Consider the following 17,781-nt stretch of genomic DNA (forward strand, 5'->3'; position numbering starts at 1 on the left):
TTGTACTCTCTAAGGGATTTTAATTTTCCCATAAAAAATGTAAATCAGTGAAATGTAAAGTTTAAAATCTAATTTCAGAGTCAAATTTAGCCAATTGTTCACAAAGCATTATGGAGCTGCTCAACTAGAGACAAATTCTTGATTGTTTATTGTCAGGTGTGACTTGAAATAACTAAAATCAGATCGAGTGATCAGCAGACAGACACTCCTTTGACCAGTGACTGTAAAATGCCACCTTAAAAGGCAGCTCTGTTCAACTGACACAATTCCACAGATGATAAGAGAAAGAAGAGAAAAAGCTATTGTCATGCTGACATGTCAGTTCGTGACTTTGCAGGGCATTTAATGTGACCTGATCCTACCCACCAACTTCATCAAGTCCTTCAAGAAGAGTTACACAATATTCCAAAGCTGCATCAACGACCTAATTTGCTCTTTGCATCGCAAATGTGTGGCTCCTTATTGACTTGTGATTTCTGGTCTCTGACCCCACTCTCAATCTCCATGTTTTCATTTCCAATACAATGCGTACCTGACTGTTTCATGACGCCTTTTCTGTGTGTTGGAACAACAAATATGTATTCCCCTATGTTAAAAAGAATGGATACAATTAAATAAAATATTCTATGTTGTGTTTATATTTGAGCCCAGTATAAATTGTTTCTTCCCACTGCAAGTTTGCCCTAGAGGCAGTTCAGCTTTTTACCAAGGCAAATTAAAGAAACACAAGACAATGTAAAAAGGCATTTTTAGGATAAATCATTTATTTTAAATCAGTGGCAGCAAACTGTACCAATTGTTATTTTCCATTTTAGGTTTTCTTCTCAGCTCTGAAACACAACCTTTTTTCATTCTATAAAATCAGGACCCCATACTTTGACTTCTTGTATAGGTATAATTTATAGTGTAGTTTTTATGTCTTTTTACTGTGTCAATCAGAGACTTTTAAAAAAAAAGAGAGAGAGACAAATTCATGTTTTTATATTTAGCATGCTTGAATGCTGTAATGCTTTTTTTTATATGATCTACCAAAAGAATATTTTAAATCTGCTACGGCTGATTCAGAACTCGAAAAGAAGACATTAGACCCTTTTCAGAGTCTTTACATTTTGTTGCCTTTTATTTTCTGTATTGATTCTGAAATTCTTTCACTTGTTTTTAAAGCACTTCATGATATTGCATTGGCATACGGTTCACATACTTATAGTACAGCCCCTGGCAGCAGTCTGTTATTCGTTCCAAAGTGCATGAATGAAACCTGAGGCTATAAGTTTTATGTTCCAAGCTGCTGGAACAGTCTGCTGAGGACACAGGGCAGCTGGAAGCTTGAACATCTTCAAACCTCCTACTACAGCCTGTATAAGTATGATTCACGAACATCACTTACTCTCTTTTATTTATTTATTTCATTGTTTTGTGTTACTTTTAGGCTATTTTACTCTATTTCTATATTTTGTCTTTATAATCTATTTTATCAGGTGTTTTTTATTATTTAATTTGACTTTTATGTTTTCCTTTTTAATATTTATTTTATTTTGTTTTTATTACTGAATTTTCTTTGTTTTGTCTTTTTATGCAAAATTCAATATCTACTTTTTTACTATCTTATTTCAATACTTTGTCCTTGTAATATTTTAAATGTATTATTTGTCCTGTCCTAATAATGGCTTATCAGTCATCTATGGAGCACTTTGAGCTGCACTAAACTGTATGAACGGTGGATTGATATCTTTTATGTGCAACACGTGCTCTTGGCTCAGTTGTACATTCTGTTTTTAAGGTCTGTATTTGAAGGCTGACTGCTCTTCCTGTGTCTACACTGTAGGAAAAGACAAACTTTTGCTTGTAATACAACAGATTACAAACAATACTATTAATTAAATGTAAGTAAGTTTGGTAGTGGGTAATATAAATTAATTTCAGCCCTTTAAAGTTACCCATTTAGCACCAAAAAAAAATATTGCATTAGTGTTGTTGTGTGTTAATTATATTGGTTATGTTTAGCCATTTCTATTGATTATATTTTTGTTAGGCACAATTTAGTTTGCCAAAATAGATATTTAAAAAATACTTCATGTAAACAGCAGATTAAACAAGATAAAACAAATAAAGATACAAAAAAGTTTCAATGCAGTGCAAGATCTGAAAAAATAAAAGTCTCAAATGAATTTTAATAAAAGTCAGCGGCAAACTGGAAAGTCCTAATTCTTGATTTAAAAGAACTAGGGGTTGTAGTAGAGCATACATTTTTATAAAAGCATGTCTAAACTTCTTACATGCAGATATGAAGGTGCACAAAAATATGTTTTATGTTAAAAAAAAAACAGTAAGTCAAACAGCTGTTTTTCTTGAACTAAAGTATAAAATCAGACAAATATTATTATTATTATTATTATTATTAGAAATTGCTGAGGCCATGATTTAGGCTTTTTTTTTTTTGTTCACTGATTTAAATTTGTACACAGTGGTGCTTTTATTCTGAAAAACACGTGGACCAGAAGAAGGGCAGGTCACAGCCTACTACAGCTTCTGATTCAAACTGCAGAGTTTGAGCTTCCTTGATCGTTTCAAACCTCTTTTTCTGTGTTTGACAGTCTTTCGGGCAGAATGTCGACAGGTGACGACGTGCGGGAAAACGTGAAGGTATCTGAGTTTAAACTTTCTGTTCTGTCGGACTTTGCAGAGACGCTTTCTCGAAGCTCCTCGGACACACACACACACACACACACACACACACACACAGTTACATAATAACCGTTCAGACATGTTTAATCTGCAACCCAGAAGTTTTTTATTGAACTTGACACCGCTGCTGTGTCCTCAGGTAAACCGACAGAGTAGGAGTTGAGTTTGTGCAAAGGTCAAAAGTCTTCAATTTCAAGCTGAAGACATATTTTACGCGGTTAAAGAAAGTTTGAAACTAGACCAAATGTATGTTATTTTCATGATTCATTACATTGAATTACAGTGTAGCGCCCATAAATGTAAATGCATTGAAGGAACTGATATTATATTACTGTGCACGACTGAGCAAATCCCTGCATTATACTGCATGAAATATAAAAAAATAATAATAATAATAATGTTTTTTTCAACTGTTTTAATTGTAATTTTTTGAACAATTCATTGTTAAGTCTGCAGAGTTTACAAATTTAAAGAATTACAGATGATAACGAGTACAATCACGGAAATACATACATATATAAATACATACATACATACATACATACATATATAAATGTTAAACCTTTTAAAAAAAAAATAGGCCAAAAATCTGTTTTAAAGCAATGGTAATTTGTTCTTTTACAACTGATAGTAAAATTCGATTTTTTTTTTCTTTTTACTATATTGAAATCAGCAAAAAAAATATTCTACAGATATTTACCTTCATTAAAAAAAAATTATTTGGTATTATTTTTATTTAATTACACATCTTGTAAAAATAACAAAAGAGTACTCATTTACATACTGATTTTTAAAAAAATTTTTAAAAAAAGGCCAAATCTGTAAATAATGTCTAAATCCCACATCATTATTTTTCCCAATAATAGTTTGTTCTTTTACACTGTGGGACTGCTGTCAAATTATACTGTCCTACTGTATTATTTTAGCATTATTTTACAGATATTGACCTGTTCTCCCACTTTTCTTTTCTTTTACCATTTTCATAGTTGAATTCACTTTTTTCATGCCATTATCACATTTTTTTTCTCGCAGTATATTTTACAGTGCGGTGCAGGACTAGTGAGGATGTGAGTTTTGTAATACTAGTTTAAATGCTCCAATAGAATTTGACCTGCAACAACCTGTGAAGAAGCAGGTAAATGTTACAGCATGTGTAAAGTAGACCGGTGACATTTAACTGATTCATTGTTAACATTTAAATTAAAATTAAATTAAACCTCTGATTTCAGTTTCATAAATATAAATAATTTGATGCTGTTTTTACTCCTTTGTGACAGTAAACTGAATATCTTTGTGTTTTAAACGAAACAAGACATTATCTTGTGTTTTTTAAACACTGATGAACATTTTTCACATTTTTCTGACATTTTATTGACAAAATGACAAAATGTGTTCGTTGCAGCTGATGTGTAAAGACAGTCATGTTGACTGTGCATCTGTTGACTTCTGTGTCACTGTGCAGAAATACTATGGCAGTCGACTGGAGACTACTGCTGATGTGCAAACCAGCGCTGCCACCTCCTCCTCCTGCGGCATTTCGTTCCGCCCCATGCCAAAAAGTGTGAAAGATGCTCTGAGCCTGGTTCACCCAGAAGTCAGCAGAAAGTAAAGCCGGCCTCGCTTTTGAATTAACTTTTGACTCAAAAACTTCTGCAGCAATAACTGGAATCTATTTTCTGTATATACAACAAGCATTTCTATAGAATTACAGAAGATTAAGAGCTTCTGATTAAATTCAATTGTATTCTCCTCCACTTATTTTATTACTCAGAGACATCAAGATTCTTACACTGAGTTGACAGATTTGTTAAAAATCCATTAAGATAATGCAACAGTTTTATAGAGAAATTACTCTTTGTTTACTCTCCTGTAAACACATTTGAAATATGACACCTATATATGACAAAAGTCTATGCAAACATTATGCTGTGTTTAGTTTTTGATCATCTTTTACACCATAAAATGATATCTGTATAGTTTGGATTCCCCTTCGACTATAGTAGCTGCTACTAACAATATTTTTCTCTAGATTCTTCGGTTGCGGTCTTCCATTTCCATCGAAGCTGGAGGGCTGCAGAATCTTGGACCTCGGCAGCGGCTCCGGCAGAGACTGTTATGCCTTCAGTAAACTTGTTGGACCGAATGGACACGTGACGGGGCTCGATATGACAGAGGAGCTGGTATTTACACACAGCTGTAAACATGGCGCTTGATCCCTGTGCTCTTTTTATTTTTTCATTGATTTAACTCGTATCTGTTCAGATCGCAGTATCCCGTCAGTACATCGAGTATCATCAGAAGACGTTCGGCTACGAGAAGCCCAACGTCACCTTCGTCCAGGGATACATGGAGAAGCTCGGTGAAGCTGGCATCCAGAGCAACTCAGTGGATGTTGTGATGTAAGTCTGAGTTACAGCTGCAACATCTGTCGATTGAAAAAAAAAAAAAAACTTTCATATCTTAATAAATACACTGTTTTTCTCTGTAATCTACTCAGATCCAACTGTGTAATCTGTTTGTGCTCTGATAAAAGAGCAGTGCTGCAGGAAGCCTACAACGTCCTCAAGGTTGGTCTGATGAATCACCACAACTTAGTGCAAAGATGTGTTAAAGCTCAATAGAAAAATGTACAAAAAAATGTCCCTTATTTTATACAGGAGGGCGGTGAGCTTTACTTCAGCGACATGTATGCCAGCAAAGTCATTCCTGATCACATGAAGCAAGATCCAGTACTGTGGGGTAACAGAAATCTTTGAATAGTGCAATAAAAGGCAATAATACAATGCAGAATCCCTGTGTCACTGTTATATAATGTCGTCTGGCTCAGGTGAGGGAATGGGCGGCTCTCTGTTCTGGCAAGACCTTATCTCACTGGGCCACAGCGTCGGCTTCAGCACTCCACAACTTGTTTCTTCGAGCCGCATCGTGGTCCACAACAGTGAGCTCAAAGCAAAAGCAGGTACACAACTTTGACCTGAAACAACAATAAAGAATTATTTTGCTTCCACGGCTGAGTGATCTCTTTGTTTTACAGGCGACATCAGCTATATTTCAGCCACCTACAGGCTCTTCAAGCTGCCCAAAACTCCAGTGCTGTCCAAAGCAACTGTGACCTATAAAGGAACAGCAGATTTCCCAGATCAGCTGGACTTTGATTCCTGCCACAGTTTCAAGGTATCAAAGTCACCTCAGAGTAGATCAATACTAAATTGCTTTATTGATATTTACAGCAGAACATTTATTAACCCGTTGTTCCAGGAGGAGGAGAAATAAGTCTGCAAGTGTTATAGTTTTTAATTTCAAAGAAACGAGGTGTATCTCCTCATTGAAACAAAAATATTTAATGTTATTGAATTAATAAGATTAGTGTTCATTTTATCCTCTGCAGAAAGATGTGGCAATGGAGGTAAATGGAGAGATGGCAGCAATCCTCCAGAGTTCCCGCTTCTCCTCAGATTTCAAAATCCAGATGTTGGATAAACAGGACTCCAGCCCTGAGTCAGCACCGAAGGTAGATGATATTCTGGGTTCACTGTGGCTGAAATGCTTTAATTCTGAAAGTTTATCTGTTGGCTACATTAAGAAATAAACCGCCCGACAACAGTTGATCCACTTTTTAAAATAAGACTGCAGTTATTTGATATATGCAGCAGGTAGCTTTTTACAGCAGTAATGCAGCATACATTGTGATGGCTACAGACTTGTTTGCGTTACTGACCACTGATATTCTTTTTTTTCTTCTAAGTACTGCCACCTGGACCCGTTTCTGTGGTCTGACAAAATGGGATCCTCTGTGAAGCAATGCTCCAAAACGGGCAAATAAAGAAGCAGCTGAATCCAGAAGAAGAAAATGTGATGAAGACATAAGATAACAGCAGCAAATTAAACTCCTACTAACGTCTTCTATTTCCCTCTTTTTTAAACTTTTGATTTGTAGATTTCGTCTTTAAAGACTTCCTAAATCATCTTAGTCATGTAGTTACGGCATTTTTTTTCAGATGACTTCATGGTTGGCAGGTGTTGTCATAATCAAGTGTCACTTTAGCATTACTATAAATCATATTTTTTTCTTATTCCACAGTTGATTGTATTTGTGTAGAGACTAAAATGACTGAAATAATATAGTAACAAGAGTTTCTTGAACTTGTGTTTTTCTAATTCTAACTTGAAAATCTGCATATGAATGAACTGAAAGCATCTTGCAAATATTTGTGTTGCATCTGTCATCTTTCCTCTGTACTTGACGTTTTAAGACTATAAATGCTGCTGTGTTCACAGGCAGTGGATGGTTTGTGTTAAGTCTTGTAAGAGTACAACAAGGCAGGACTGGCAACAATTAACAACATAAATGAAAATAAAGATAAAAGATGTAATAATAATTCACTGATGTGTCTGATGTTTGATAAGATTGCACTGTATATGGTTCCAAAAACATTTTGACACTTATCCTACTGGCCTCAGAGCTATGCTTTTTTCATATCTCACAGGTTGTTTATTCTGTAATTCCACTTTTTGTGACTTTGTCAACAATTCCTCATGACTTAATAATATTTTCTGTTCATGTTATGATTACTGTTTAAAATAGAACAAATAAATCAATATATTAAGGATCTTTAGAGGGCAACCAGTCAAAAGTACACAATTCTGGCTATGTAGTTTTAAAAGATGGAACTATTTACTGCAGTGATTTAAGGATTGAGGAGAATGTTCTCTGTCAGTCATTCTGAAGGAAACAAACAGGTTTCCTTATGTGCTTCATCAACAACCTGAAATGCTGCTCCTCCTAACATAAAATGAGGTTCAAAATAGTAAATACAATATCAAATTTCACGATAAAATGCTTTGTGACTATCAAATTTTTTGTTTTGTTTCGTTTTATTCTCCAAGATAAGACTAAAATAGTGCATCATTCACATGACTGACATGCAATCTGAGCATTATCAGGACATGGTGCGAGTTTGGGGAAAAAGCACAAAGTTAACCACTCTTAAAGCTGCCAAGGAAAGGGTATGTAGGAAAAAAGGCTGGAGGATGTTTGTCTTTTTTCATGATGCTCTGTCATGTGCATGTATGCAACAAATCTAGAATATATCTCTATAATGCAGTTTTGAGGGGCTCCGTGGTTAGCACCCTTGCCTTGCAGCTAGAAAGTCGCTGGTTCGCGCCCTGGTGAGGACACCCGGGACCTTTCTGCGTGGAGTTTGCATGTTCTCCCCGTCCATCGTGGGTTCTCTCCGGGTTTTCCGGCTTCCTCCCACACAGTCCAAAAACATGTTGAGGTTAATTGGTGATTCTAAATAGTCCGCAGGTGTGAATGTGAGTGTGCTTGGTTGTCTGTCTCTAAGTGTAGCCCTGTGATAGACTGGCGACCTGTCCAGGTGAAGCTGCCTTCGCCCTAAGTCAGCTGGGATTGGCTCCAGCCCTCCTGCGACCCTAGTGAGGATTAATAGGCGTATAGATAATGGATGGATGGATGCAGTTTTGAGTGACAGGCAGATCTAGATTGAAATTTTGGGACACAAATTTGCCAAATATACTGTTTGCATGAAATTGCTAAAAACAAAATGATAACAGAAGCAAAGGATGTTAAATACATCTTCATGTACTAATGTGGATGGTATTCAGGATCAAAGGAGCAATTTGTATTAAAGACAAGTATCTATAGTCGTTTGATACAATATGCAAGTTTCCGAAAAAAAAAACATTTCCAATAGACATTACCTCACTAATAGTGTTTTTAAAAGGACAGAATAATTTTTTTTTTTTGTTATTCTTACTGTAGTGTATTTTTGGGGTCATTAGTCCTTGTATGTTAAATATGTTGGTAAGATGAGGGTTAATCAGCACCATTCATACCTCTTAAATCTTATTGACAGAAGTCGAAAAAGTTACCCACAGGTGAGAAATGATTTATTGTAGTCAGTTTGACAAAAACTGCAACTGATAATAATAAATACGGCATTGTGTAGATAATCAGAGTCGTTGAAATTCTTAACATTACATGTAAGTTTAAAGCCACAGTATCAATTACGTACCTCAGAGTGTTCAGATGTATCTTTGAAGAAGCTGAAAGGTGTTTAAAAATGCTATAAGGTATTTTCTTAACTGCTCTATTTTTAATTTCATAAGGTAAACAATGAGCTTTACAGAATATGAGAAATGCTAAACAATAAGCTGTAGATCTGCTGTAAACATTTGCCGTACAACAGACGAAGGCATTACAGTACATTACAGTGCACATGAAAGTGACAAACACAAAAACAAACTATGCAGCATTTTTAGATCAGTGGAATGGTGCGAGTGTTTTTTAAATGATTTTAGTGGATAAATAAATGTACTTTTTATGTTTCTATTACTGTACTACAAAACCTAATGTATAACAAAAGTTTTGGATAGATTTATGTTGCGTAGCTACTACGGACCACAGACTGTGACCACTTAGAGACGTCACACTTTTGGGACAGTGGCAGTGAAAACGTGAAATAAATACGGTTCACCAGTCAATCATATAACTGTGTGTGCACAAAGAGTAAAATCGATAAAACATTGCCTGCCACTATGGTAACAGTGCTCTTGAGTGTGAACAGAGATGAGGTCTGTTTGGTTTTCAGGAGCCCTGAGGCAGTTAATGTAGCAATCCAATTTGGCACTATTTGAGAGCGAGGGAGAGAAAACAATAAAGGGTCGATGCTACATCCTTCGTCGCAAAGAGGTGTTACTCCTGGAGACGGCAGGCGTCTCTTTACATCTGCAGCCAGCTCAAGTCGTCAGCTCTGAACAGATAAGGAAGAGAGAAAACAAATAGTCAGCAATGACAAGGCATCCAGGTTATTTGTAATTTGGGATATGATGTTTATATATAACATTAACTAAAACTATAATTTATAGTCCCTGTTGTGTTTACATGACTTCAGTGTCATCAAGGTTTCAAGTCTTCAACATCCTGCAAGTCTCTGTCACGTCAATACCAACTGAATTATACCACAACAGATAACTATACTGTATGGCAATAGTTAAAACTGCTATAAAGTATATGTGCATGCCGCCAGTTTTACTGTTTTGGTTCACTTTCAAACATAATTTTCAGGCACAGCCAGCTTGTTTCAGTGAACAATCTATAAACACTGACTGTGTGCTACAAATTAAGTTTGACTTAGCCAGGCTTTTTTGTGTTAGCTGGCTCAGTCCATCCATCCATTTTCTATACACCGCTTAATCCTCATTAGGGTCGTGGGGGGGCTGGAGCCTATCCCAGCCGACTTAGGGCGAAGGCAGGGGACACCCTGGACAGGTCGAGCTGGCTCAGTAAAACCTGAAATCCCATTCAGAGATAATGGGTATCACAACTCTGGCTTTTTCTACCTGGCGCTACCATCAGTTTTGGAGTTTAAAGAGTCATGTGACTCTTTAACACAAAATGGACTAAGTGCTTGATACTTGTCTACTCCAGTCAAGAGGAGCAGGTTGTTTTTCTTGATGCAAGAGAAGAATGCTGTTGAAATGCTGTAATATGATTGTTTTACCACTCAGTGACTCGTAATGCAGGGTCTTATTCCCAACAAGTGAGCTGCATATTACAGCTCCTAAAATTTAAACTTCTTATATATTCAAACATGATACTCAAGAAGTGCCCTTACGTAGGTCTGGCAATGCTCCATAAAGAAGGATACATGGAAATCACTATAGGTTTTGGTCAAATCAAAATCATAATGTTTCTGATTGAATATTCTTTGAGATAAACACCAATAAACTAATCAGTCACCTATTCCTTGAATGGACAGTAAATCAGGACCGAGCATTATAAACACATTTATGGGGTGCACCCAGATAGTTCAACAGGTTGAACAGGCAACCCATGTACAGGGGCTATGGTCCCCGACACAGCAGCCACAGGTTTGATTCCAGCCAGCGGCTCATTTGCTGCATGTCCTTTCCCGATTCTTCTCCCCATGTTTCTCTGTCACTCTTTCACTGTCCTATCCATTAAAGGCAGAAAAGCCTAAAAAATATCTTTTTAAAAAACCACACATTTATGCATTTTCTGCATCACCTGGCAACTCACCGCACAGATTACGGCTCAACAGGTTCACATATATAACGTTTTCCCTCAGCTGAGAGTTTGTATCGTTCATATAGAATCGTCAGGAAAAGAACTAGTGATGGGAAGATGCGCCTTACAGCCAATTTAAATCTGATACTCTGAACATAACCTTCTCTGGAGCATGTTAGCTGTGCAGAATCAGTTAGCATGGTGAACTAGCCAGGTTAAATGAGAGAAACGTATGTGACCCAAAAAAAAATCTGATTGTAGTCTCAACATACCTCACTCATCCATTAACCTCACTTCACAATACACCCCTCAAATGTTCTTAGGATTTGAAGGATAAGAAAATAGAAGTAAAAGGGAGGTTATTAGAGTTTAAGTGATGTTGACACAAACATGACGCACAAATGGAAGATAAGATTGCTTCATATCTGTGGAATATGGTTTGCCATAACAGCTAAAGGCAATGACGTCCACAGTGTGCTTCTGCTACCCCCATGTGGCAAAAAAACTCAATGCAGGCGTAACACAATAGATTCCTTTGTCATCACCAGTAATAAGACCATTGGCTGCTCAGTAGGGCAGGACCCAAATAGCTGAATAGCCGACTATTTGCTTGCTGTGCTACAATTGGGATATCAATTTTGATCTCTGACTACCCCAAACAAGCTGTTTTCACAACAACAGTGTCACTCACTGAGCCTGTGCTTTTGTTAGGATTTGGCCGGTAGCCATTATCTCTGCAACACGAGACACAGCGGGATCAGACATCAGGCTGGCCACAGCAACCACCACCTCATCCCTGTCAACAAAAGACACAAGAAAGAAATTTTATGCAAATTGAAAGAATTTATGTTCAGTTGTATGGAGAATTTCTCCACAGTTGCTCACTTGATGTAAAATGCCACAAATTTCCTTTCTTCCACTTGGCCTTTGAATATGATTTCTGTGTATCCTTCTGCATAACCTAGAAAGAGGAAACAAAAGAGGGAACAGAGACTCAGCACAGTGTGGGTTTAAATATTCTTATGTGACATTTTCTCAGTAAATATTCCACCTGCATATCTGATACTCTTCCCAAGCAACACAGTCCAGAAGAAAGGAATAGACTCAATTGTGGTTGGTTTCTTCAGCATGTTTAGAGCTGCGATTCTCCCTGGTACAACAAACAATGAAGTTGAACCAAGGAAGCCAATTATTGTCACCCACAACATGATTCACAAATATCTCAACAGAATGTTTTTGATCCTTCAGCTTCTTACCGTGAGCCTGTGACATCTGCCAGTGACCAGTGTTGACCCTCTGGTCACCACGAATGGTCAGAGGGAACGAGGTGACATCTCCAGCAGCAAAAACATCGGCTATGTTGGTCTTCATGTACTGTTTGAATAGAGAAAGAAGTTTACAGCAAAAGAAGAAAGAAAAAGAAAAGAATATACCTGGACAGAATTAGCTGAAGGATTTAGAAGACATACAATATCCATATCTGGACAAACATGTCAAAAGACAAGCAACACAAATTAACTGTATCCTTCAGCCTAAGTCCTGAATGTTAAGCTGTCAGGCCATGCCTGTGCTTCATTAGTTATGTCAATATCACAGTGATTACAGTTTGGCTGTGGGCTTTGCCCTCTATTCACTGTTACCTTGTCAACAATCACAGCTTTTTTTGAATCCATGTCCACGTTGCTTCCTGCCAAGAAGTCTGAATTGGGGATGACACCTGAAAAGTAAATATTTGTGTTCTATTTTTGCAGGACTGCACAGGAAATGTCTTGATTCATGGGTTTAGGTAACAATTACATATAAAGCAGAGCAGTGTTTGCAGTATTAACACCTGCATATTAAAAGTCCACACATTCAAATAACCCCAAACCTGATTTTCATCCTGTGATTCTGATAACTTTTTTTTTTTAAATACATAACACTTTTTGAATTTGATTTTGAATAATATAATTACCAATTCCAGCAATCACCACATCAGCTTCAAGGACTGTACCGCTCTTTAGCACCACCTCCTTCACCTGAAACAAGAGTCTAAATTTAGGGATCTACAACAGAATATAATAAAATTTTTTGTGGCAGTAGGTTAATTTTATGGAAAATATTGTGACATGTCAGAAAAATCACCAATGTAAATAATAATAACAATAATGATGTCGAAGTTTATTTAGCAGCTTCTTTTTCAGGGTTCTAGTATTGTTCATGCTGGCTCACTGGGATATTTAAATATCATCACCTCTGCTTTTTGTACTGTAAAGATATAAAACGTGAAAAATATGTGAAGATAGTAAAGGCTCACTTGCCTTGCCGCTCTCCCCTCTGATCTCAGTGACTTCATCTTTCATGTGGAACTTCACCTTCTGTTCCTCCAACATCTTAAAGGAGAAACTGTGTTTTAGTTTTTTTGTCTTATAAAAGCTGATAAAATCACATCGAGCAGTGACAGTGAAATGCTGCCGTCATCACCATGTCTTACTTGCATACTCATGTTCCCAATCTCTGGTCCCAAAGTCCGCTCATATGGGTATTTGGAAGTGCCAACCAAAGCAACGCTAGCAGCTTTGTCTGATAAGTAGGATGCAACCTCCATACCTGTTTTTGTGATTGAAAAACTCATCAGCGAAGTGCAAATGCCCTACATGCGGCATAAACAGTCAAATACTTGAATAGCTTATTCATTACTGAGCATCACGTTAACATGACATTCAAATGTCTTCAGAAAAACTAACAATGTTCTCGTCATTTTGCAGTATTTGGTCACCTATGAAAGATGCCCCAATAACGACAGCCTTGTGTCCGGGGCAGGAGCTGATAATCTCTTTGGCGTCTTCGTAACACTGCAGCAAATTCACTCCCTTAAGGTCCGAACCAGGACAACTGAGAGGCCGAGCTCTGTGAACAGATAAACAACCATTATACTACTAATATTACATGGAATCCTCTTAACAATTAAATGTTTCTCATTAATCTAAAAACACTTCAAGTGTGCTTTTCTTTATGAAAGACCCGTGGAACAGCGCAGGAGTCTCACCTGCCGCCCGTTGCGATGAGGAGCTGGTCATAATGCTGCAAAGTGCCATCGCTTATCTTCACCGTCTTGTCAGCTGGGTTTACCGACACCACCTGAGGCACAACGCACACGCTTTACCATTCTCCCAGCGAGGATCAACTTTTGCAAGACAGTGAGACAACATCACAAATAATACATACAGTTAAGACAGTTTGCATTTTTGCCTCTCACCTCTTTCTGTGTCCACACTTCTATCCCATACTGTTGTAAAAAGTCACTTGACCGGAGGAGGATGCTGCTGCTGTCCAGATTCATAGCCTGAAAGAGGCAATACCATTTAGTAAAAACTTACATTTAAATACAAACACTGACAGAAAAAAAAAAAAACACTCACTGGTTGGACACAAATATGTATGAAGTTTCTCACCTTACTCAGTTTGGTCTTGTCAAATGGAAGCAGGGTGTCTTTGGTTATGATGATAATGCGACCCTGGTAGCAATTTTGCCGAAGTGTCTCAGCACAAACCAGAGAGGCAGGACCTGAAATCACAAAATTTATGTTCAGAGTGTCATTTTTTCAGGGTACACTCAGAGAGGAAGCTCCCTAAACCTTAATCTCTTTCTTCGTCTGGGTAGAAAAGTTCTATTTATTGATATAGCTCAGGCTCAGGTGGTAAAGCAGGTCTCAAACTGAAAGACAGAACAACGTTGAGTACCACTGAGGTACAAAAGTGCATTGCAATTGCAGACCATTTACTTTTTTATAATACACAGGCCACAAACTAAAAATGTTGCCAACCTGCTAGTGAATTTCAGATAAAATGGATTAACAGCTTGAACTCCTCTTGTATTTATTCCATCTAGTCCTTACCTCCTCCTATTAGCAGAATAGTATGTTTGATTTCTGGTACCACTGTGCACATCTCCTTCACCCGCTTGGTCGCCTTCAGAGACTACAAGAGACAATCAAATGGTTTAAAATGGTGTATTTTAAGACAAAATGAAAAGAAGCTTGTGATTATCTTAAGTTTCTTTAACTTATGTCTCTTACTTTTTTGTCGATGGAAACGTACACCTTTCCATTCTCAACTTTGACCTGTTAAATAAAACCAGATTAAGATGAATTTAACTTTAAGCAGAGATTCATGTTTCCAAAGGTAAAATGTTGACAAGAGCATCCATTCTAAAAAGAGGAAGGTTTTGAAAGGGAGAGGAAATACTAGAACAATAATATTATCTGGTACCAGAACTAAAAATGTATTAGATTGATCTTGATTAACAGGCACTGCAAAATTTTGATTTTGACTTCCTCTGTTTGATTAGCTCCAAAGCCAAATCATACTGTATATGTACACATAAATATGTCAGTGTATGTGCTTAATCTATCTAACAAGCTTAAATTTTGAGCTGGTGCTTAACACTTCACACTAAAAGGAAATAAATTGTGAGGATCCTAGACTTTTGTTTCACTGGGTTTTTGGGTTTTTGTCTGTCTTTGGGTTTTGGTGGGTGTGCCTTTGTTCACTGCAGGTTGGGCGGAGCCGATCAGGGGAGATCGCTGGCAGCTGTGGCTCATCAGCTGTGCCCAGCTTAAATACTGGCGTCTCACAGAAGACCGACGCCAGAGGATTGTGATACCTACCACGGGGTAACAGTCAGGCCACGAGCTACTGCACCGCACTGAGCATTTCCAGCACTTCTGTCGTTCTCGAGTTTATGGTATATGTTTCTCTGCCTGTCTCCAGTTCTCCTCCTCGGCTCCAGCACTCGGCACACCTCCAAGCACTCCAGCGTTTGTCACCCACGGGAGTTCACGACCACGGACACCTTCACCGGGATATCCTTCACGAGAGCACCCCCCCCACGAGCATCGAACCTTGAGCACCGGACCCCTGCGCACCACCCCTGTTTCCCTCTCCACGGCCCCCTCTCTACACCAGGAAAACCTCCACAGCGGCATGCACGAGCACCGGACCTCCTCGCACCACCCTCGGCACCCCCCACGACCGGCACCCCTTCACCGGACTATGTTTCTGCCTCCTGGTGCCCATCACTCCACCACCTTCCCTTAATAAATCCTGTTTCCTTTAACCCTTCTCCCCGTCTCCCTTTTCGTTTGGGTCCACCCGCACTATCACCTGAGCACGAGTCGTCACATAAATGCACAAGTGACTTTATTTTAGATAGGATACAATGTCACTCTTGGATTTACTCATGTTAAGAGTAGTAAATTGCTATAAAATGTTATTTTACCTTATAGCTGGGTACACAGTCCAGACCTGGATACTCCTCTATGTCTCCAGTTTTCACATTGAAGCAAGCACCGTGAAAAGGACATCTCACTCTGTCACCGATCAAAGCTCCTGAAAAGTCATTATTTCAAAAATGGACTTATATATACTTGCATATTGTGAGAGAAAGAATTTGGAAGTAAATGAAGGCTTTACCTTTAACCAGAGCAGCACTGTAATGAGTGCACTGGTTCCCAATAGCACTGTACTGACCGTGGGTTCGGACTAACAACACTTTCTGGTCCCCCACAGTGACTTCTTTCATTCTTCAGTCACACACAAAGGGCAAAATAAGAAATAAACATACAAAATACAAATAAAGGCTATAAAGCTTAGAGTCAATGTGACAGATAGCAACACTTAGACAAAAAACTGATGTTTTTCCAGTGAGCAGCGTTGTGACTTACTGTCCATCTTTGAGATCAGCCTCATCACAAACCAGTCCTGTCACCTCCTCCTGTTCCTCACGCTGACCTGACTCTTGGCGCCGATTCATTTCTGCAAGATACAAATCTCATCAAGAAAACATCTCTACTGTAAGACTGACTGGCTTGAATTACAAGTGAATGTTAGTGGACCATAGAAACAGGTTTTACAAAAAGCACGCAACATACAGGTACTAAGCAGTACTAAGCCTATTATGCTTTTGATTTGTTGTTTTATTCTTTATGTTAACCACATAACCAGAAAAACGACAGATTAATTCCATGGATGAGAATTATGTAATGTCTTTTACCTTCGGTTAAAGCTGTTGTTGAACAGTTTCTTTGTGAGAAGGATCTTTAAAATTTCAAATCATCAAAGTTTTAAGAACAGTTTCTGCTGATTTGCCTGTAATTTTTATATGATGGATATTCATGAAGATATTTTTGAAAATTTAGCTTGATATATCTAATCCCTTTCCCTTTTTTTCAAGATACATTTTTTGACTCACATTTAGCACTTTCTTGCACACTGAAATTTAAGGCTATGTTTGGACAACAATACCTCATGAACTTTTAAAAATAAAAGGAAAATGTCACTGGTATTTCTCATCATGTCATTGATTCAGAATTTGCAATGATCATGAGAATAAATTTACCACTAAAGTCTTGCTAACATACCTACATCAAATTCCCATTAAATATATGTCTAGGCATGAAAATGTCCCACAATATAAGCATAATGGGTTTTTTTTTATCTGGGCGATATTAATATGGTCGAGCAGAAGCTCCCTGATGTTTTAGGATGGAATAACTCAAAAAAGTGAAGCTGTTAGTTTGTACAGAGAATGTTTGCATTCAGTTAAAGCAGTTGCTACTACTTTATTCACACAGTCTTTAAAAGGAAATTACCTAACAACCAATGCAGACAGTCTAATATTAAGCAAACACCATAAAAGTTAATAAAGATCCTTTCTACGCTGTGCAGAATATATATGGGAGACGCCTAACTGGGGCTCCTGGGTGATGGAGAGGGCACATCTTAACATCCACAGCGATTGCAAATTTTGCATCGTATATTTCTACTACTTCTTATGGTTAAAGTTATGAAAACAAGCGTATAGTAGCTATTGATATTCTGAAATTAGAAGCCATGACGGTGAAGCTGCCACAACAGCCTATATGGACTATCTACTTAGCAGGTGTACAGCTAATGTACAACATCTATATCTGTATATTTAATGGCTTTAACGACATTATTTACTACATAAAGCTCTGTAACGCACCTCTTCAGTGTCTCCAGTCCTGCTGTGTTCAGTCTGCTGC

The 17,781-nt window shown here is 37.8% G+C and overlaps 2 protein-coding genes across 2 annotated transcripts; one reads left to right on the top strand and one right to left on the bottom strand.

The window, feature by feature from the left end:
* The first annotated feature begins 2,496 nt into the window (after window positions 1-2,496).
* LOC103376049 (arsenite methyltransferase) lies at window positions 2,497-7,068 on the top strand. The gene is made up of 10 exons (XM_008306398.1): window positions 2,497-2,643; window positions 4,148-4,290; window positions 4,715-4,865; window positions 4,948-5,084; window positions 5,183-5,252; window positions 5,343-5,424; window positions 5,513-5,644; window positions 5,720-5,859; window positions 6,074-6,196; window positions 6,431-7,068. Exons 1-10 carry the CDS (start codon window positions 2,608-2,610, stop codon window positions 6,506-6,508), a joined length of 1,092 nt encoding a protein of 363 aa, XP_008304620.1. The 5' UTR covers window positions 2,497-2,607; the 3' UTR covers window positions 6,509-7,068.
* Window positions 7,069-8,573: 1,505 nt separating this feature from the next.
* On the bottom strand, window positions 8,574-17,781 carry LOC103376050 (apoptosis-inducing factor 3-like). Its single transcript, XM_008306399.1, has 19 exons — window positions 17,742-17,781; window positions 16,441-16,531; window positions 16,190-16,299; window positions 15,996-16,105; window positions 14,794-14,838; window positions 14,614-14,695; window positions 14,170-14,282; window positions 13,974-14,060; window positions 13,764-13,855; window positions 13,494-13,624; window positions 13,209-13,324; window positions 13,036-13,107; window positions 12,690-12,753; window positions 12,376-12,452; window positions 11,992-12,109; window positions 11,787-11,885; window positions 11,621-11,696; window positions 11,427-11,531; window positions 8,574-9,458 (listed from the first exon to the last, which is right to left on the bottom strand). The coding sequence occupies exons 2-19, from the start codon at window positions 16,527-16,529 to the stop codon at window positions 9,428-9,430; spliced, it is 1,617 nt and encodes a 538-aa protein (XP_008304621.1). The 5' UTR covers window positions 16,530-16,531; window positions 17,742-17,781; the 3' UTR covers window positions 8,574-9,427.

Source organism: Stegastes partitus, unplaced genomic scaffold (genome assembly GCF_000690725.1).
Source record: "Stegastes partitus isolate 25-593 unplaced genomic scaffold, Stegastes_partitus-1.0.2 Scaffold3651, whole genome shotgun sequence".
Taxonomy (NCBI): Eukaryota; Metazoa; Chordata; class Actinopteri; family Pomacentridae; genus Stegastes; species Stegastes partitus.

Excerpts from the sequence above, each read along its gene's own strand:
- LOC103376049 (XM_008306398.1), top strand. The coding sequence starts at position 2,608 with ATGTCGACAGGTGACGACGTGCGGGAAAACGTGAAG. Across the intron at positions 2,644-4,147 it reads ACGTGCGGGAAAACGTGAAG|AAATACTATGGCAGTCGACT; the intron begins GTATCTGAGTTT and ends GTCACTGTGCAG. Across the intron at positions 4,866-4,947 it reads TCGATATGACAGAGGAGCTG|ATCGCAGTATCCCGTCAGTA; the intron begins GTATTTACACAC and ends GTATCTGTTCAG.
- LOC103376050 (XM_008306399.1), bottom strand. The coding sequence starts at position 16,529 with ATGAATCGGCGCCAAGAGTCAGGTCAGCGTGAGGAACAGGAGGAGGTG. Across the intron at positions 13,625-13,763 it reads CTCATCGCAACGGGCGGCAG|AGCTCGGCCTCTCAGTTGTC; the intron begins GTGAGACTCCTG and ends ATCTGTTCACAG. Across the intron at positions 12,110-12,375 it reads AAGCTGTGATTGTTGACAAG|TACATGAAGACCAACATAGC; the intron begins GTAACAGTGAAT and ends CTATTCAAACAG.